Below are 21,263 nucleotides of genomic sequence, written 5' to 3' on the forward strand. Positions count from 1 at the left end.
CCAAGCAGGGCCAGATCCTTGCACTTGGCCATGATAAGGAGAGGCTTCCAGCTGGCAGCAAGACTTGGCCACCACAGAGGCCTTCTTGGGGACCCCCGTATCCTGCCCAGACTCAACCCTGCCTCAGCATTTGGATCCTCCACAGACTCCATGGTGAGTGAGTTCCCAACTCAGCCAGATGGGCAGTGTTTTCCCAGAAGCCTAGGGCTTAAGGAGCACCCCAAATCTCCTCTTCCCCGCCCATGGCCTGGGTAAGTGGGCAGGGTTCGGAGGAGCAATTTGATTTGGCAAAGAGAAGGTGTTCTGGCATAGCAAGTAGCCCTCATTCAAAACTAAAACCACCAGGAGACCTGCATCTGGCTCTGAATCTTGTGTGGCCACCAACAAATCGCTTTCCTCCTGTGGGACTCAGACTATTGCAGCAAAGCTGAGGTATCCCCAGACAGAGGACCCTGTCTGTGGCATTGACAAGCAGCTCACATGCTGCCTACAGTTGTTTCTGGTGTGTGAGCAGGTGATGCTACAGAGGACTTCCTTATGTCACCACACCTCTGTGGGGGCCCAAACATGTTTCAAAGGAGCCACCCTGCCCAGGCAGGCCCACAGCAGTGGGCAGAGCAGCTGGAGTAGCCTCTGAGGTGGGGTTGCTAGAGTGGTCCTCAACAACTGTGGCCCTGCCCGGCAGAGGAGACAGCGTCTAGTGCGACCACCAGCTCTCACATTCACATGCTTGGCAACCTTGGCCATATTCCCTCAGTTTCCCCATCTGTACAGTGAGGCTAACATGAGCAGTTGTCAACTTTAAAGAACTGCTCACATATTTTAAGCAGGACAGGGGTAATGCACCACATCAAGCAGCATGCCCATCATCTCTGGCCCCACTCCCTGCCCGCCCTTCCCTTGCTCTTTAGCATCCCTGGGCCCCATCACCCATACGGGTCCGCAAACCCCCTGCAAGGAAGATGGGCCCTTTGCCTTGGATCGATACTCTGGCAGAAGGGATGGAGAAGCCCCAGCACCCAGGAGCAGCTGTTTAGAGGTCCTGAGCCCACGCAGCAGCCCCACTCCAGGACACTGTCTAGTCATTCTGATTTTTCCTGCCCAGTTCTCAAGATTCTTGCCAGAGAAGACAGACTTGAAGGATGATGCTCTTCCCGATGCCAGCTGGTGTTTGGACATGCTGAGCCTGGACCAAGAATTTCTGGAGAAGACCAAGTCTAGCGGCTGGATCATGCTGCCCTCCTTCAAGTCTAACGGAGACCACATCTAAGGACTCAAGCTCCCATCTGGACTGGCAGTTTCCTCGAGTAAGGATAGGACCATGAGCACACCCCCCCCAGGCCGCCCTTCCCTGTGTTCTAAGACTCTGAGAAGCAACTTCACAGACCCGCCTTCAGGTTCTCAGCCCAGTTCTTCCTGCTGTCCAACTCCACCCCTCATGCTGCAGCCCCAGGCAATGGGGGCGGGTGTCCTCTCAGGTCTCCAGCTCCCCTCCTCCCATCTGAAGCAGCACACGCTTGGTGGGCCCACCTTTGCTCCCAGCCAAGCATGTCTCCACTGGAGGACGGCCAGCCCAGCTCCCGCCCTGACTTCTCACTGACTGCCCCTCCCTAACTATCAAGCCTCATCCCAAGCCTTCCGCCCCAACCCCATGAAAGCCCTTGGACCCCACACCCTTTCCACTGGAGGCCCTGCACATCATCCCTGCTTTGCCGGGTCTGGAGCAGCACTTCTGAAACACCTATTGGATCCTAATGATAGAGCTTCCACCTTCGTGTGTGTGCACACTCGCACGTGCACGCATGTGTATCTTCCTGTCTCTCTCACTCATATATGTGGTCTTCCTGCCTAGTGATGAAGGAGTGGTACAGAGGACAGACTACCCTTGGGTTTATGGCACAAACAAAGCAGAGATACCAACATAATTTTTTTTTAAAGAATTTGGTACTTCCAAAAAAGGATATAGTAGTGGTAGTCGTCTTGGGGAAAAAATCAGAACTTTGATGAACTTTTCTGCTCTTATTTTACTGTTTAGTATTATTCTTTCGAATTATATGAGTTACATGAGTAATTACGTTTTCAATTTTCAATGCTTATGGTCTCTTAAAGTCTTGCCCTGGCCCTGATCCTATCTCCATTCTCAGCCAGGGCACTTCCTGCACGTTTCTCCCCAAGACGGAAAGGCTCTGTGAGGACAGCAATTGTGCCCCTGCTCCCAGAGGGAAGGCTCCCTGGGGATGGACCTGGTGTCCTGTGGGGAAAAGAAAGAGAGTTCAGACTATTACTGTGTCTATATAGAAAGAAGTAGACATAAGAGACTCCATTTTGTTCTGTATTTGAGATGCTGTTAATCTGTGACCCTACCCCCAACCTTGTCCTTGCAAGAGACATGTGCTATGTGTTTGGACGAACGGAGGCAAGATGGCGCACTTCCGGGTTCTTCATCCCCCCAACTTTTCCCGCGCGCGCGAAAATGCAGCCGACGCCCGGGAAGGTGCAGACCAACTGGGCATGCGCCAGGTGACGTCAATCTGAAGAGACCAAGATTTACCTGGTCGCACCTGCGGAACGCCCCCGGACACGCCCGTGCCCCGCCTATCGCCCTCCCACTCCCAGAAAAGCCGCTCCGGACCAGTTCCACGCACGGACTTCCCAGCTTCCCCACTGCGGTCGGGACTGTCGGAACTCCGTCCGAGAGCAGCATGGAGAACTCTGTGGGCCTCACTTGCCGGAGGCCAACAGATCTCTCCTTACCCACCTTCTTCCCCTGAAGCTAGGTGACCAAAATAAACTTGCAGTTTTGCTCCTACCCTTGCCTAGTCGCTGGTTCCTTTGCGCCCGATCTGGTGGTCTTAGAAAAACAAGTCAGTTGGTGCCGAACCCGGGAGGAGACCCCCTCGGGGCCCCCAGGGCCTGGGGAGCCTCCTCCTCCTCCTCGCTCCAAGCCGCAGACGGACCAGGACCTGAGACCCGCTTCCCTCACTCTCACGGCCTCTCTGGGGTAAGTGCCCTTGTCTCCTCTTTACCTCCCTCGGCCAGAAATCCTGTGCAGGTCCGGGGTCCATTTGGAGCCACCAAGTGGCTCGGGAGACCCGTTCAGGACGGAGACGTCCGCCTGAAGGTAATCTCCACTTAGGCTTCAAGAGCCTCTCGTCTGTCTCTGCTGGTTCCAAAGGACGCTTTGAAGCCAGGCAGGGATCCATTCCCATGTCCATTGGTCCATTGTGTCGGTAAAGAGGAAACAAATGGGAAACCCCCAGTCCAAATTTCCAAAGAGCACCCCCTTGGGGTGCCTCCTAGCCAATTTAAAAACTTACAGCTTGAACAAGACCTTAGGAGGAAGCGGTTAATTTTCCTTTCCACTGTGGCGTGGCCCCGATACAAACTAGACAATCAGTCTCAGCGGCCACCGAGGGCACCCTAGATCGCAATGTTCTGACCGACCTCAGCAATTTCTGCCAGCGGTTAGGCAAGTGGTCTGAAATTACGTACATACAAGGCTTTTGGGCCTTACGCTCTCGTCCCGACCTGTGTAGCCGGTGCTCTTCGGCCCAAGTTATGCTAGCCAAGGACGCCGGCTCACAGGAACCCGAAAAAGAGGAGTCTTCATTCCTTCTGTTCAGCCGGAGGATCTAGGGTTTCCCTCACTTCCGCCCTATACTTCTCCTCCCTCCGCCCGGACTCCTCCTTCCTCTTCCTTACCTACTAGTAATCCACTCAGTCCCGTGCTTCCTTCGGGGCCCCCAACTGGCTGTCTTGAGTCTCCTGTCTCTGCACACACCCGCTCTAAGTGCCCTGCTGATGCCTCCACTCCTGCCCCACACCCTCCTACAGTGTTAGCGCCTTTGCGAGAGGTGGCTGGGGCGAGGGGGTAGTCAGAGTACATGTCCCTTTTTCATTGGCCGATCTTTCCAAAATTGAAAAGTGTTTAGGGGATTTCTCAGCTAATCCCACCGTTTACATAAAGGAATTTAGATATCTTTGTCAGGCCTATGACTTAACTTGGCATGACCTCCAGGTTATCCTAACCTCCACCCTAAACCCTGAGGAGCAAGAGCGCATCGTAGCGGCTGCCAGGCAGCACGCCAACCAACTACATTTAACTGATGCCACCATTCCACTAGGGGAGCAAGCAGTCCCCTCGGCAGACCCAGACTGGAACTACCAAGCAAACCAGCCTGGGCGCCGTAGGCGAGACATAATGGTTCAGTGTTGTTGGCTGGTATGCAAACAGCCTCAAACAAAACTGTGAATTTTAACAAATTAAAAGAATTATACAAAATCCAGAAGAAAATCCAGCCGCATTTTTAAATAGGCTGACTGAGGTTTTAACCCAGTATACCCGGTTAGATCCGCCTCCCCCACAGGGGCCACCATTTTGGCGTCTTATTTCATTTCTCAATCAGCTCCTGACATTCGTAGGAAACTTCAAAAGGTAGAGGATGGTCCTCAGGCACCAATACAAGATCTGGTTAAATTAGCCTTTAAGGTCTATAACTCCAGAGAGGAGACAGCTGAGGCAGTGCGACAGGCACGCCTCAAACAGAAGGCCCAACTCCTAGCAGCGGCTTTACAGCCCAATTGTAACCCCAGACCAGAGAGTACACACTCCGCAGACTCCAAGGCTACAAAAGGAGCCTGCTATAAGTGCGGCAAGGCGGGACACTATGCCAATAGGTGTCCACAAGGTCCCCGAGCCCCAACGCAGCCTTGCTATAAGTGCAAGGCATCAGGACATTGGGCCAGTGAATGTCCTAACCCTCGTCCACCAGCAACCTCCTGCCCTGCTTGCTAGCAGGGAGGACACTGGAAGTCTGATTGCCCCACCCTGAGAACAGGTGCTGCGTCTCCACGTGACCCCCTTTCCCAGGATCCTGGGAGCTCCTTCCAGCTCCTACATCTGGACGACAATGACAACTGAAGGTGCCGAGACTCGGGGACCCCCATCACCCTCGCCGAGCCGCGGATAACTCTCCTGGTAGCGGGTAAGACAATTAATTTTTTAATCAACAGCGAGGCTACCTATTCTGTTTTGCCGTCCTTCTCTGGACCTAGCCTTCCATCCGATATCTCTCTAGTAGGAGTAAGCGGAAAGCCATCCACCCCACGAAAAACTCCACTCCTCAGTTGCTGCCTGGCCAACAACTACTCTGCACACTCGTTCCTCATTCCCAGCTAAAGAGGGCCCCCACCGGGAACAATCAGTGGACATCAGTTCAACTTTCCCCCACTCGCCTCAAACTTACAAAACTTTCTTAACTAGTTCATGCTCCCTGACCCCTGGCGCTTGGCTCGCTTTCTCACCATCTTCTACATAAACCTATCAGACTTTCAATACATAACCCCAGACCCAGATCTACCTCCAGACAATAGTCCAGAGCAGTGGTTCTCCCATCTCCTAACCTTCATTGAACATCTCCAGTGGCAAGGGACACTCCGTGACTACACGGAAAACGAAGTCTCATTTTATACTTATATTGCTGTTTCACTCATACACTCAGACCTTTGCTAGTCCGCCTACTGTATGGCAATTTTTTTCTCATCACTGAAACTTGGCCACAAGACAGCCGAACACACTCAGTAGTACATAGCTCTGCCAGTTGCCTTCCTTAAGGCTATCAAACTTCTCTCCACACAATAGAGACCCCTTTCTCATGGCTCGCACTTATCTGCCAAAGGCTAGACTTAACCTACACTGTGAATATAACCAATCTCTCCCACTGCTTCCTCTGTGAGGCTTTAGAAGGCCCCCACCTAGTGGCAGCCCCCTGCCCATGGCCTTCAACACAACTGGTCAAACATCCCACAATTCACTTACACTCCAGGCGCCACTATACCAGAAATCCAAACTGCCCAATCCTTCCTTTCCGTTATTCAACTCCAAATTCATCCTGAGGTAATCATACTCAGGCACCCAATGGAGGCCACACAGCCCCCATTGAAGGCTATTTCTCATCCAAACTGCCCAATCCTTCCTTTCCGTTATTCAACTCCAAATTCATCCTGAGGTAATCATGCTCAGGCACCCAATGGAGGCCACACAGCCCCCATTGAAGGCTATTTCTCGTCCAAACTGCCCAATCCTTCCTTTCCGTTATTCAACTCCAAATTCATCCTGAGGTAATCATACTCAGGCACCCAATGGAGGCCAAACAGCCCCCATTGAAGGCTATTTCTCGTGCAACTGATCTCTCTCTAAAACTCTTAACCATACAGCCATTAACTGATCCCTCTATGTCCCCGTGTCCTTGGTCCCCAGTCTAACTTTATACAGCCAGGCAGAAGTAGCAGAGCTTTTCCAGCAACTTTCCATGCCACTACGACACCCCCATAAAAAAAAAACGGGCTGTTTTCCTCCCTCTAGTTACTGGAATCAGCTGAAAGCCTGGCCTCCCTGCAGCGCCGAACTACCTCAATAGCCTAAGTAGCTGCCCAAAACAGGCGAGCCCTAGACTTGCTTATAGCTGAAAAAGGAGGCACTTGTCTCTTCCTTGGAGAAGAGTGCTGCTATTATGTTAGCAAGTCAGGCCTAGTAGACACTAACATTCAAACCCTCAATAAAATAAAAAACTGAGATACAAAACCTTAACACCCCAACCTTGCCGGACCTTCCTTCTGGGTTTTGCCCATATTCCGACAAATGCTTCCATACCTCGTTCCTATACTAATACTGTGCCTTATTTTATTCTTCATCCGTACGTCCAAATGCCAACCATGGGCCCCAACCTTAACGACGCCCCTTAACAGCAGGAAGTAGCCAGACAGACCACGGCGCCCCTTTATCACTATTACCAATAAAAGGTTGGACTGTTTGGACGAACGGAGGCAAGATGGCGCACTTCCGGGTTCTTCATCCCCCCCAACTTTTCCCGCGCGCGCGAAAATGCAGCCGACGCCCGGGAAGGTGCAGACCAACTGGGCATGCGCCAGGTGACGTCAATCTGAAGAGACCAAGATTTACCTGGTCGCACCTGCGGAACGCCCCCGGACACGCCCGTGCCCCGCCTATCGCCCTCCCACTCCCAGAAAAGCCGCTCCGGACCAGTTCCACGCACGGACTTCCCAGCTTCCCCACTGCGGTCGGGACTGTCGGAACTCCGTCCGAGAGCAGCATGGAGAACTCTGTGGGCCTCACTTGCCGGAGGCCAACAGACCTCTCCTTACCCACCTTCTTCCCCTGAAGCTAGGTGACCAAAATAAACTTGCAGTTTTGCTCCTACCCTTGCCTAGTCGCTGGTTCCTTTGCGCCCGATCTGGTGGTCTTAGAAAAACAAGTCACTATGGTGACTCAAGGTTTAATGGATTTTGGGCTGTGCAGGATGTACTTTGTTAAACAAGTGCCTGAAGGCAGCTTGCTGGTTAAAAGTCATCACCATTCTCTTAATCTCAAGTACCCAGGGACACATGCACTGCGGAAGGTCGCAGGGACCTCTGCCTAGGAAAGCTAGGTATTGTCCAAGGTTTCTCACCATGTGATAGTCTGAAACATGGCCTCCTGGGAAGGGAAAGACCTAATCGTCCCCCAGCCTGACACCCGTGAAGGGTGTGTTACTGAGGAGTACTAGCATAAGAGGAAAGAAGGCCTCTTGGCAGTTGAGATAGAGAAAAGCATCTGTCTCCTGCCTGTCCCTGGGCAATGAAACATCTCCGTGTAAAACCCGATTGTATTTTCTATTTACTGACAAAGGAGAAAACCGCCTTAGGGCTGAAGGTGGGACGTGCTAGCGGCAATGCTGCTCTTTATGCACTAAAAAGGTTTATGGAGATGTTTGCATATTCATATCAAGGCACAGCACTTTTCCTTAAACTTGTTCATGTCACAGAGATCTTTATTCATATGTCTCACTGCTGACCTTCTCCCTATGATGATCCTATTATCCTGCCACTTCCCTTTTCTAAGATGGTAAAGATAATGATCAATAAATACTAAGGGAACTCAGATACCGGTGCTGGCACAGGTCCTCTGTATGCTGAGCTCGGGTCCCCTGGGCCTACTTTTCTTTCTCTATACTTTGTCTCTGTGTCTCATTTCTTTTCTCAAGTCTCTCGTTCTACCTAACGAGAAACACCCACAGGCGTGGAGGGGCAGGCCACCCCTTCAGTGTACTCTGGTTCTCTCTCCTTAATCTTGTACCAGAGGCAAGAATCAACCAAATGGTGCTGCATCCTGACCATGCCCTCCCTTCTCCGGCTGCGACACTGCCCATCTCTCCCCAGACAAAGGTGACTGTCGCATCTTCACCAGGTGCATCCAAGTGGAAGGACAAGGCTTTGAGTATGTCATCTTTTTCCAGCCATCCAAGAAGAAGTCGGTCTGTCTTTTCCAACCAGGCCCCTACCTGGAGGGGCCCCCAGGGTAAGGTCACTGGTAGGACCTTGGCTGCCTCCTGGGCTTGACTCAGCAGGGCAGGTTCAGCACCCAGCAGGCTGGCACTGGAGACTCCGTCTTTCTCTAAGGGGTGAGGATGACAGTGTGGGGCACTGGGCTTCAGCCTCACAATACCAGGCCTGGAAGGACACACAGGGTTATCTGGCCTAATCCCCAGTGTGCAGATAAGGGCTCCTCATCAAAGTCTCAAAATTTTCCAGACAAAGACCTGAGAGGCCACTTTGAGCAGAATGTGGTACACCTGGAAGAGGGCAAGATCTGGAATCTAGACTCTGACTTCCTGTCCTGCTTGGCTGCTGCTGGCTATGGGATTCCGAGCAAGCAATTTGATCCCTGGTCTTTAGTCTTCTTACCTGAAACCTGGGGCAATAATATCTACCTGCCAGGATGACCAGAGATATGACATTATGGGCCTATGTGTACATGCTCATGAACTGATAGTACAGCTATCAGACACTTCTATCCAAAACCCATGTTCTACCCATGGGGAAATGGAGGTGCACACAGCTAAAGTAACTTGCCCACGGCAGCACCGCAATCAAAGTCAGATCCAGGACAGTCAGATCTGGCAGGTGAGATTCCAAGTCCACTGTTTTCTCCACTCCACTTTCCACTCCATAGTTGTCCCCCTTATCCTCTATCCCTATGCCTGCTCCAGATGGTCACTGAAGGCTGGAGGTGGTGCTGGAGCTCCTGCAAGGGAAAGAGAGACAAGAGAGGGCAGGAGTGGCTTTAGGGTCCTGAAGCCTGAGAGGGGCTTAACTGGTGTTAAGTAGAATCCAGAGTGCTAAATAGACGTCAGGGCCTCCAGAGGCTGTGGATGCCAACTGCAGCCTTCAGTCACTTTCGCCATCCCAAAGGAGTCCTCCACAGGGACACTGCTCCCACTAGGATGTGCAGATACTAGTGAATTGCTCAGAGACTTGTCCAGGCCGTGGACTCCCTCCCTTCTGAAGCATGGCTGACTTTTATTTAGGAGCTGATGGAGGTGAGGCCAAAGAGGCAGAGGAGGACCATCCAACACTGAGGCAGTCAGTGGATTGAGGGATTGGGGGTCTAGAGAAGAGATTAGTATCCACGAGGCCCCTAGACCATGGGGAGTGGGAAGGAGGAGTTACTCGCTGGCCAAGAGCTACTCTGTAGATCCACATACTGGCCAATGGGTCCCCAGGCTGGCCAGTGAGGACAAGGAGGAAAGAGTTGGTCTCAAGTCTTTTGACACCAACTCTTTTTACCCTCTTTCAAGCAATTTGGGAGGCAGAGAGGGAAGTGTTTAAGAAGTGTGTAAATTATCTGGCCGGGCGCGGTGGCTCACGCCTGTAATACCAGCACTTTGGGAGGCCAAGGCAGGCAGATCACCTGAGGCCACGAGTTTGAGACCAGCCTGGCCAACATGGCGAAACCTCGTCTCTACTAAAAATACAAAAATCAGCCGGGCATGGTGACAAGCACCTATAATCCCAGCTACTTGGGAGGCTGAGGCGAGAGAATCACTTGAACCTGGAAGGTGGTGGTTGCAGTGAGCCGAGATCGCGCCACTGCACTCCAGCCTAGGTGACAGAGCGAGACTCCATCTCAAAAAAAAAAAGTGTGTAAATTATGTGGCCGGGCGCGGTGGCTCAAGCCTGTAATCCCAGCACTTTGGGAGGCCGAGACGGCCGGATCACAAGGTCAGGAGATCAAGACCATCCTGGCGAACACAGTGAAACCCCGTCTCTACTAAAAATACAAAAAACTAGCCGGGCGAGTGGCGGGCGCCTGTAGTCCCAGTTACTTGGGGGCTGAGGCAGGAGAATGGCGGGAACCGGGAGGCGGAGCTTGCAGTGAGCTGAGATCTGGCCACTGCACTCCAGCCTGGGCGACAGAGCAAGACTCCGCCTCAAAAAAAAAAAAAAAAAAAAATTATGTTTGCAAACATTTGTTTATTTAATCCGCTGAGATCGGAATTGTGAAATCATGGTGGAAAAACTAAGGCTCAGAAAGGTTTAGCAATTTGCTCAAGATCAAACAGGTAGTGAGCTGTGGGACAAGGAGTCCAACTGGGTGGGTAGGGACCAAAGAAGCTGGGAGGGAAGGGTCTGGAAAAGCCACTGGTCACAGGAGCGGGAGGGTAACCCATGGCAGTACAGTGTGGACAGCTGATCTGGCTCCATGGAGAATTGGGACTGTGCTTTTGAGAATCAGGGACTCAAATCTGTTTGGTGTTAATTGAATTCTAAAATTGGGTGCCTTTCTATTTTCCCCAAATTAGCCAACCATGAAGTAGCTGACATGAAGCTTACATAAGCAAGAATGAACATTTTATGGGTTTTCTTCATTTGTTTGTTTGTTTGTTTGTTTTTTGAGACAAAGTCTTGATCTGTTGCCCAGACTGGAGTGCAGTGGCGCAATCTCAGCTCACTGCAACCTCCATCCACCAGGTTCAAGCGGTTTTCATGTCTCAGCCTCTCGAGTAGCTGAGTTACAGGCACTTGCCACCACACCGTCTAATTTTTGTATTTTTTAGTAGAGACAGAGTTTCACCATATTGGCCAAGCTGGTCTCGAACTCCTGACCTCAAGTGATCCGCCCACCTCGGCCTCCCAAAGTGCTGGGATTACAGGCGTGAGCCACTGTGACCAGCCATTCTGTGCATTCTGAATAAAGCAAATGTCTGCGGCATTTGAGCATTTCAGCTCAATTTCAGCATTGAGCCTGCTGAAGCGGGCTCTCTGCTTTCTGTGGCAACGCTGCACAGACGTGTGTCGTGCCAGCCCTTGATAGGTCATAAGTTATGTTTCACATTTACTTATCTTGAGATGTGGGCCCCGCACTGACTGTAGTGACTGGTAAGGTGAGAAACAGCCCAGGGTTGTGCCTCAAAGACTGAGTCACAAAGTTCAGGGACTTTTTCATTTCCTGTGTATGCCCATCCTTCCAAATTATGGCAATTGTTGCCAGCAATTAGGTAATGAATCAGAAAAATGTTTTCTATTAACTTTATCAGGAAAAAAACTTTTCCTTGATGAAATAAAATAGTTGTATCAGTGGCTACAAAAGCATGCTGAAGCAAAACAGAAAAGCTCAGTTGATTTTGACGGGTTTGATCAGATGGGATGCAGCTGTTTCCTTCTTTCCTATTTGGCTGCCCTGAAGCTGAAGGTCTATGTTTGGAAGGGTCTAGGGAAAGGGAGAGGTAGGGCCACCACAGGAGGGAGGGAAGGCCCAGTGAGGGGGTCTGCCCAGCGGCCCCAGCCCAGGCCTTGCTCCTCACCTTACCCCCACCCCCAGGTTTACCCGCGGTGGGTCCCTGGCAGCCATGATGGACGAGACTTTTTCTAAAACTGCCTTCCTGGCTGGAGAGGGGCTGTTCACACTAAGCTTCAACATCAGGTTCAAAAAGCAAGTACGGGCCTTGGGGCATTGACCAAAGTCACAGCCCTTTTCATCCCTGAGAGTGGCCATCCTCAGCAACTGGGGTGTGGGAGCCCTGCCTGCCACTCTCCTTCCCCAGCCCACTCCCCAGCAGTTCCTCTAGTCCCTGACCAGGACACAGCCTCTGCTGTCCAACTTTGGGAGCTGACAAAAAGACCGTGAGCCCAGGGCCACTTATGAGTCTTCAAGGCAGGGAGGGATGAAGAGAGGAAAGAGGACACAGAGAGTGAACGGATGGGGAGCCAGGTTCACATGAAAGATGGGCTAAGCTGCCTCCTCTCCCAGCTTGATCCCCATGAGCTCTCTGGTTGTAATGGACATAGAAGTGGAAAAGATTGAGGACCAGAAGCTTTACATGTCCTGCCTCGTCCACAGCAGAGACCAGCAGACAGTTTACACCAAGTCCTCAGGTAAAGGAGCCCCCAGCCCAGCCCCAGGCCCTGTCCTGCCACCACCCACCCCCAAAACAAACAGGAGGAAGGAAAGATGTCAAGGATTCATCCCAAGCGGCAGTCCAGCTTCTTTAGGGGAGGGATAGGGCACCTACTGGGGACACAGATGAAGTGAGGGAGAGCAGAACTAGGATTTTTTTTTTTTTCTTCTATGTGTGAGTTATCCAACCTGTAATGAAAGGACAAGACCCCGGTAATGGGTAATTTGGAGCCAAATGCTCAGAGTGTCCATCAAACTCCTGCCATCTCAGTGCAGCTCTTGCAGCTCAGCTCACCCTTCTCTTGCAGGTGTTTTCCTTCAGCTGCAGCTGGAAGAAGAGTCTCCCCAGTAACAGTCACTCTGCCTGCAGAAGAGCCTCCCACTGCCTCCCCTGCCTGCCTGGGACCCACCAAAGAGCAAGAAGGGGTCCTCAAGAAGCAGCTGGTGAGGCAAGGGAAAGGACCCTTTTCTCTGAGTAAATAAAGTCTCACAGCCCCGTTCTCGGCCCAAGGCCTTTCTGTGGTTGGAAATAAAAATCCTTCCAGGGCATCCCATATACCCACCTTCCCACTCAGCACCGACTGAAAAGATTTACTGAGTACCCGCCAGGTGTCAGACACTGTGTGAGGCACCAGACACCCAGAATTGAAAGACAGGGCCCCAGCCTCAAGATGCACAATGTGGAGGTGAGGTGCCAAGTCACAGAGTGCCCTATCATGCTCCTCCCACACCCACCCTGGCTTCTATCATGAGTGCAGTGTCGTCTCAGAGGAAGGAGGGGGCAATTTTACTCTACAAAAGCAATCAGAAAACATCTTCTAGAAGAAGCTCTTCCTGAACTGTCTCAAAAGTTAAGTGGTGTTCACTAGGCAGGCAGGGGAGGGGAGGATATCCCAGGCAGAGGGAAAGTAAGACAAAGGAGCAGAGGTGTGAAAATGTACAGGGACTTTGGAGAAGAGCAAGGTGTTGAGGAGGGCAGGCATCTAGGGAAAGAAGGTGGGCAAGAGCAAGCCACAGGAAGGCTTCATAATCCCTGCTGGAGAGCTGGAACTTTGTCTTGCAGGCAGCAGGGAGCCTCTAAAGAGCTTGGGCTGGGGAGTGACAGAGCTTTGTTATTTAGAAAGATGACTCAGTGGCAGTAAGGCATCAGCAAGACTGAAGGCAGGAGCGCTGGTTAGGAGATCCCTGCAGGCTTTACACTAGAGAGCCTGCAGGGGTCACAGCTGCAAAGCTGAGAGATACGGAAAAATGTTACAAATACAGGAAGTGCAGGACTTTGCCACTAGTTATACAATGTGGATCTGTGAAGAAGAGCTGTCTAGGATGACTCCAAGTTTCTGGCTTATGGGTTTCCAGGTGGTTATCACTAGAAATACAGAAAGAGATGGGAGTAAACGATGAGCTCAGTTTTACATGCATTGAGCTTGAAGTGCCCTTGGAACTTGTACCATGTGGCAAGTGCCAGCAGGAACGTGGATATTGTGATATGGAGCTTGGAGAGATAAGCTACTGACTCAAATTGTGAGCCAATATAAAATGTGACATGAGGCCAGTCACGGTGGCTCATGCCTGTAATCCCAGCACTTTGGGAGGCCGAGGCAGGCGGATGATCTGAGTGATTTGAGAGTCGAGAGGCTGGTCGGGATTTCGAGACCAGCCTGACCAACATGGAGAAACTTCATCTCTACTAAAAACACAAAAAATTAGCCAGGTGTGGTGGCACATGCCTGTAATCCCAGCTACTCAGGAGGCTGAGGCAGGAGAATCACTTGAACCCAGGAGACAGAGGCTGCAGTGAGCCGAGATCATGCCATTGCACTCCAGCCTGGGCAACAAGAGCGAAACTCCGTCCCCAGAAAAAAGTGTGACATGAAACCCCTGGGAATGCCTTATGCAGACTGGAAGTGAAGAGGAGGCAAGGGGAAAGACAGAGGTGGGGAGGGAGGGGAAAAGGGGAGGGAGGGAAAGAGAAGGGAAGAGGTCAAAAAGAGAACCAGAACCTTATGTGGCACTAAGGCTGAAAGTTGGGATAGAAGACCAAGGATCCACTAAAGAGGCTGAGAACAGGACAGAAGTGACCATCCTTAAGAGGAAGAGGTCAGCAGTATCAAATGTTGAAGAGAAGGCAAGGAAGATGAGAATTAAAAAGAAGCTTTTGAGTCAGGAGTGGTGGCTCACGCCTGTAATCCCAGCACTTTAGGAGGCTGAGGCAGGAGGATTGCTTGAGGCCAGGAGTTTGAGACTAGCCTGGGCAACAAAGGGAGACTCCCATCTCTACAAAAACAAAAAAAAGATAAGAAATTCAAATAAGTAAGTGCATAATAAAATTAAAAGAGACCTTTGGATCTGGTCATGAAGAAAATGTGGTTTCCTTTGCCAGAGCAATTTTAGGAGATGGGACAAAAATCCAGATTACAGTGGATGAAAATATGAACAGGGAATGAGGAAATGAATGTAGACGCTTCTTTCTAGGAATGTTGTTGTTATTCAAGGAAAGATATTTGACTGTATTTTAATTGCTAGTGGAAAGAGGCTAAAACTTTTAGGAGAAAGAGGGACAGAGGTGTCATCCAACAGAACAGCTTTCTTAGAGCTGCCTTGGGAGCCATGGGAGAACGTCAGCATGACTCTGAGACCGAAAGGAAGGAGGTAGAGTGCAGAGCAGGACAGGAAGTTGAGGGGATTCAACCCGGAGTGCTTCAACTTTCTCAGTGAAATGGAAGACAAGGCCATCAGTGGGGAAAGAGGTCGGGAGGAAGGGGGATGGTTTGGAAAAGCCGCTGTAGGGATCAGGAAAACAGGTACCAGGTACATGTGTGACCAAGACCTCCTGAGAGCCCAGCTGCTGGTAGAAAATAGGTATCTGGAGTGGCACCAACCTTAGGAGGAAGGAAGGTGGGGAGCCAGCTCGCAAAACCCAGGGGCGATGGTGGATGAGTCAGATGAGAACAGTGGAAGGGGAGGAAAGACAGCAACATGGCTGGTACACATTTCTAAGGAGAAAAGATTTGCTGTGAGGGAGAAGAACAATGGAGGAGGCAAATGGCTATCCAGAAGAAGTCTGTAGCTCCTCTGAGCCTGGAGAGGAGAAGGGTGAGACCAGCTTCCACAGGGATGGCTGTAAGAGAAGAGGTGTCCTGTCTTGAGACAGCCAGAATTCCACTGAGGCTAGTAGGTGGAGGGGATGTTCAGGAAGAGGTCAAGATTAGAGAAGGTTTACCAAAGAATTAAGGCTTCCAGGCCATATTATAAAGGACTTTGTTATTAGGTATGGTAAAACCAAATGTTGAAACAGATAAGCCTTTAAATCTCAGTAGCTTAACCCATATCTTCAAATAGAATGCATTTCTCACTCAAAGTCCAGCTCGTGGTTGTCTAGGAGTCATTCAGGAACCTGGCTGACAAAAGCTTTGTCATCTCCAACACATGACTCCAAAATCACCCTTGGTGTTGGCATCCAGTTGCCAGATGAGAGAATCCACAGGGAGATGTTCTGGGCCAGGCCTCCAAGTGGTTCCATTGGCCAGAACTCAGTCACAAAGCCCCACCAAACTGCAAAGAAGGCTGATTAGAAAGTATGGTCTAACTCCAGCCTGGCCAATATGGTGAAACCCCATCTCTACTACAAATTAAAAAAAAAAACAAAATTACCCAGGTGTGGTGGCACTCGCCTGTAGTCCCAGCTACTCGTGAGGCTGAGGTAGGAGAATTGCTTGAACCTGGGAGGCAGAGGCTGCAGTGAGCCAAGATGGTGCCACCGCACTCCAGCCTGGATGACAGCGAGACTCCGTCTCAAAAAAAAAAAAAAAAAAAAAATATAGTCTAACTATATGTTTTTTGTCTGTTTTTTTTTTTATAATCTACAAACTTTATTCAGATTTTGCCAGTTGCCCACTAATATCCTTTCTGTGGTTCAGGATCCAATTCAGAATCATATGTCACATTTAGTTGTCATGTTTCTTTAATCCCCTTTAATTTGAAACAGTTCCTCTTTCTTTGTCTTTCATGACCTTGACATGTTGTTTTTGTTTGTTTTTTGTTTTTTTTAATTTCCTTTTTTAGAGACAGGCTCTTGCTCTGTTGCTCAGGGTGGAGTGCAATGACATGATCACAGATCACTGCAGCCTCAAACTTCTGGGCTCAAGGGAGCCTCCTGTTTCAGCTCCCAAGTAAATGGGACTACAGGCACATGCCACCACGCTCAGATAAATTTTATTTGATTTTTTGTATAGATGGAGTCTCCCTATGTTGCCCAGGCTGGTCTCAAACTGCTGGCCTCAAGTGATCTGCCTCCCTTGGCCTCCCAAAGTGTTAAAATTACAGGCATGAGCCACTGTTTGGAATTCAGTCCACTGATATGTTTCTCAGAGTATGAGTTAGTTGTTTCATAGCGTGTTCCTAGGTCTGGATTTCTCCAGTGTTTTCTCATCATTAGATTCAAATTATGTATTTTTGTCAGCAATATTTCAGAAGCAATGTTGTGGCCTTCTCAGTGCTTCATGAAAAGAGAAACGTGACGCTGATTTGTCCCATTAATGCCAATGTTCCCTTTGATCAGTTGGTTACCGTGGTGTCTGCCAGATTTCTTCACTGAAAATTACTATTTTTACCTTTTTAATAAGTATCTTATTGAGAGATACTTTGAGATCGTATAAATATCCTATTTCTCATCATACTTTTTCCCATTAATTTTAGGTTTTATTGATCATTCTTGCCTAAAGCAATTATTACTGTGATAGTGGTCAATGGTAATTTTCTAATGCCATCATCCCTTCAATATGTTTTCATCCTAACTATATGTTAAAGAAGAAAGTAAAATGGGGGGCCAGGCACAGTAGCTCATGCCTGTAATCCCAGCACTTTGGGAGGCTGAGGTGGGTGGATCACTTGAGCTTAGGAGTTCGAGACTAGCCTGGCCAACATAGTGCAACCTCTATCTCTACCAAAAAATACAAAAATTAGCTGGGTGTGGTGGCACATGCCTGTAATCCCAGCGACTCAAGAGGCTAAGGTGGAAGAATCGCTTGAACCTGAGAGGCGGAGGTTGCAGTGAGCCGAGATCACACCACTGCACTCCAGTCTGGGTGACAGAGCAAGACTCTGTCTCAAAAAGAAAAAGAAAAAGAAAGTCAAATGGGTTTGGTGAGTAGCCAGCAGCCACTGCCTCAGTTTAAGAGGAGGGCCAGTAGAAGATGACAGAGTTTATGTAAAAACTCTTACTCTGGCAAGTAAAATATTCAGCTTCAGGCATATGCTAGGGCTCCAGGATCTGGGACCGGAGCTGGGGTTTCAGGGAATCAGAGAGAATGAAACCCTTTGTGACACGGAACCAGGTCAGAGAGCTGTGCACAAATTCAGCAGTAGAGGTGAGGTAGGTGGGTCAGGCTCCCTCTCCAGTACCTAGACCACATGCTTCCTAAGCCATCAATCTTACATGATGGGCAAAGGATAGATGGACATGGATTTGAACAGCCTCAATGTAGTGCCTTCCAAAAGCTAGAGATGTACCAGAGGCCATAGCCAAAAAGCTTATGACAACCAACTATTTCCTCTCCCATATACTCACATAAAAACCTTTTCTCCTGTGCTTTCACAGTGCCCAAGATATCTACACTCTAGACCCAGAAGCTAAATCACTGTACACTAAAAAACTGGTTGCTCTTCATTCATGGTCAAGGAGAGTCTAATCTTCATCCAAGCACTCCCAGAAGAAGGAAGGAAATACATTTCACCCTTCCTATGCAGTCAGGAAAAGGAAGAGGTTGGTCCAAGTGCAGCAGTGTTTACAACTAATTGATCACAACCAGTTGCAGATTTCTTTGTTTCATATCCACTCCCACTGCTTCACTTGACTAGCCTAAAGAGAGAAAAGAAAAGGAAGAAAAATAAAACAGTTGTGTTTGAGTTTCCATACTAAAATAGATTAAATACATCCCATGACTTCTCTGCTTAGGCCACTGTCTAAGAGAAATAGGCACAGGGTGGAAATCCACAGAGGTGGAGAGCCTCTCAGGCAAGGCCCCACAGCCAGGCTGGGAGTGTCAGCCTTGACTGCATAAGGCCAGCTGGGTAGGTAGAAGTCTTGGTAAGGGAAAACATCCCAGCTGCTGGGGCACTTTTCTGGTGTCTACGGTGGGGAAGATGCCTCTCCTCTCCCAGAGGCTGAGTATTGCACTGACTGGCAGAAATGAGGGACATTGCCGCCATCATATTTGGAAGCCCATTCCCATATATATCCAGTGCATTTATGAGGAATGCAGCTACTGCAGAGGTAGATGGGGCTGGAACCCAGTAGGCAATTCAGGAAAATGTGACAGCTCCTTCTGTTTGAAGCAGAGGATGTATGTATGTTCTCCAGATGCCTGAGTCAAGTGCCAAGAGAAACCAAAGAATGAATAAGGCCATTGCAAGGCCAACCAGTTCAAGAAAGCAGGGGATGTCAGTAGCTCAGACTAGTTCTTATAGGAGGGGCCCACTGAGACCTTTCTGGAACTGAGACTGCAGAGACAGGTCATTCATTACAGTTTCTGGGTGAGAAGCAGGAGCTTCAAGGCACAGTTTATCACCAACCCTATCACATGCTAGAGCCCACCATGAGCATTGGTGGCCAAGTCATGCTGCCTGAGGCCACCACTAAGCCACAGGACATATAGCTTAGAAAGACTCAAAGCCCAAGGATCCTCATAGCAATTGCCTTCCTACCAGAGGAAAGGCCTGTCCCCTCTCTGCCTCTCCATCTGGCTTGGACCCAGGAAAGCACTCTGTGCTGCTTAGACTCCTAAGTGTCCCTCTGCAATGGTACCTAGAAAGGAAGGTAAGGCCCTTGGGTCACCTGGGAAGTTCTCAAGGAGTGGCACCAATGGTGCTGGGAGAGGTGAGAAGACAGCACTCTGGGTCCTTACTCGAAGGAGCAGCTCTGCTCAAATCTGAAGACCCTTAGTACATAAGAAAGAACAATGCTCTTTGAGATAAGAGATCTGGGTTCTTATCTCAACTCTGCTACTGTTTGGCACATCATTTCTTCCTGGGTCTGTTTCCTGTTCTGCAAAAATGAGGGTATATGAGGTGACATCCAAGTTCCTTCCAGGTCAGATATTTCATTGTTCCAATCAAGCCAACTTTTGGCTATACATCTGCCAGTCTTGCCTGATGGCTCACAGATCCCCAGCCTCCCCACATTCTGCTTTATATTGCAGAGGGCCAGTGCCTGGGTGCCTGCAAACTGTATTCTCCAGTCTCTTTTGTCATCTGGCTTTGGAAGCCTTGGTGGCACATTGGAAGGTGGGAAGAGGGAGAAGCAAGGTGTGATGGTTAATACTGAGTGTCAACTTGATTGGATTGAAGGGTGCAAAGTATCGATCCTGAGTGTGTCTGCGAGGGTGTTGCCAAAGGAAATTAACATTTGAGCCAATGGGCTGGGAAGGGCAGACTCACGCTTAATCTGGGTGGGCACAATCTAATCAGCTGCCATTGAGGCCAGAATAAAAAGCAGGCAGAAGAACATGAAAAGACTAGATTGGCTTAGCCTCCTAGCCTACATCCTTCTCCTGTGCTGGATGCTTCCTGCCCTCCAACATTGGACTTCAAGTTCTTCAGCTTTGGGACTTGGACTGGCTTCCTTGCTCCTCAGCTTGCAGATGGCCTGTTGTGGGACCTTGTGATTGTGTGAGTTAATACTCCTTAATAAACTCCCCTTTGTGTATATTTGTGTGTGTGTGTGTGTGTGTGTGGATATATATATATATATCCTATTAGTTCTGTCCCTCTAGAAAACCCTAACTAATATACAAGGGATTTTTCTCCCTTTATCTTTGCTTTGGGAGGGAAATTAAGTAATGATTGTGTCTTCATGGTTGCACATCCTTCTGAACAGCCCCTCACCATCCTGTTTGCCTTTTAAACTCACCTTTATCACAAGCTCCCTGTGTTAAACTTCTTCTGTTGAGCCACTTAGCAAGTGCCGTTTTCCTGACCGGTCCCTGATGAATACAGCCAGGTTGTGGATTATCTGTAGTCAGTTTTCAATCCCACTGGTGTACAGCCCAGATGGTATGCAGTCTCGTATGCAGCCTTAATTTAACATCCACAAAGAGAAGGACGTGGAAGAGAGGGAACAGGAAAGTGAACAGTCAAAAATTTAGCACAATCTGGCTAAATCCAAATCTCTGTCCATCTTTCCACTGCACACTGCACAGCTGTTACAGCTAGAGAAAAAAGACATAACCATGCTGTCTAGTTTCACTTTAAAGTCATGATCACTACCCTCAAGTGGGCTGTTAATGCTTCCCTGCAATCATCCTGAGTTCCCTAGGCCATTCATTCTCCTGCTTTCCTAGGCAACTATTCCAGTCCTTACCCTCTCTACTCAAACCCCTGACACCACCTTCTCCTTTATCATCACTATTAGCTGATGACCTTGCTTCCTGTTTTGTGAAGAAGTCAGAAGCATTCAAAAGAGAACAAACTTTTGTCATCACATCTGTCCACCTGCCAGCCTCTACCCATTTATTCTACCTTCTCTCCAGCATCTGTCCACACAGCAGGCAAAGGACAACCCTTAGAGCTATCTCTTATGCACAACATAAGAAATGGTCTTGTCTACCCACTTGTACTGTTCCAACAATTCTTCTTTCTCCTCTCTGCATTATCAATTTTCCCCTTTCCATTGCTCTTGTCAAACTGCTCTTGTCAAGGTCACCAATAACTTCTCACTGCTAAATCCAATGATCAATTCCCAGTCCCCATCTTACCTCATTTTGCCTCAGCCTCTGGGATCTTTCCCATCGGCATACATTGTTTCTCTCATTTAAAAATTTTCCCAGCCGAGCACAGTGGCTCAGGCCTATAATCCCAGCACTTTGGGAGGCCAAGGCAGGTGGATCTCCTGAGGTCAGGAATTCGAGACCAGCCTGACCAACATGGCAGCATAAGCTTGTAATTCCAGCTATTCGGGAGGCTGAGGCAGGAAAATAGCCTGAACCTGGGAGGCGGAGGTTTCCGTGAGCTGAGATCGCACCACTGCACTCCA

The 21,263-nt window shown here is 49.5% G+C and overlaps 1 protein-coding gene and 1 long non-coding RNA gene across 2 annotated transcripts; one reads left to right on the plus strand and one right to left on the minus strand.

The window, feature by feature from the left end:
* The first annotated feature begins 20 nt into the window (after positions 1-20).
* Positions 21-12,718, plus strand: THEM5 (thioesterase superfamily member 5). The gene is given in 6 exon segments (XM_033199149.1): positions 21-153; positions 1,106-1,307; positions 8,218-8,356; positions 11,660-11,770; positions 12,089-12,213; positions 12,544-12,718. Coding segments are annotated over 6 exon segments (744 nt in total). The 5' UTR covers positions 21-30; the 3' UTR covers positions 12,588-12,718.
* On the minus strand, positions 7,997-21,063 carry LOC117076105. The gene is made up of 3 exons (XR_004434233.1): positions 20,142-21,063; positions 17,802-18,092; positions 7,997-9,082 (listed from the first exon to the last, which is right to left on the minus strand). It is a non-coding gene; the product is annotated as an uncharacterized LOC117076105 (long non-coding RNA).
* Positions 21,064-21,263: the final 200 nt, after the last annotated feature.

Source organism: Trachypithecus francoisi, unplaced genomic scaffold (assembly GCF_009764315.1).
Source record: "Trachypithecus francoisi isolate TF-2019V2 unplaced genomic scaffold, Tfra_2.0 Lachesis_group5, whole genome shotgun sequence".
Classification (NCBI taxonomy): domain Eukaryota; kingdom Metazoa; phylum Chordata; class Mammalia; order Primates; family Cercopithecidae; genus Trachypithecus; species Trachypithecus francoisi.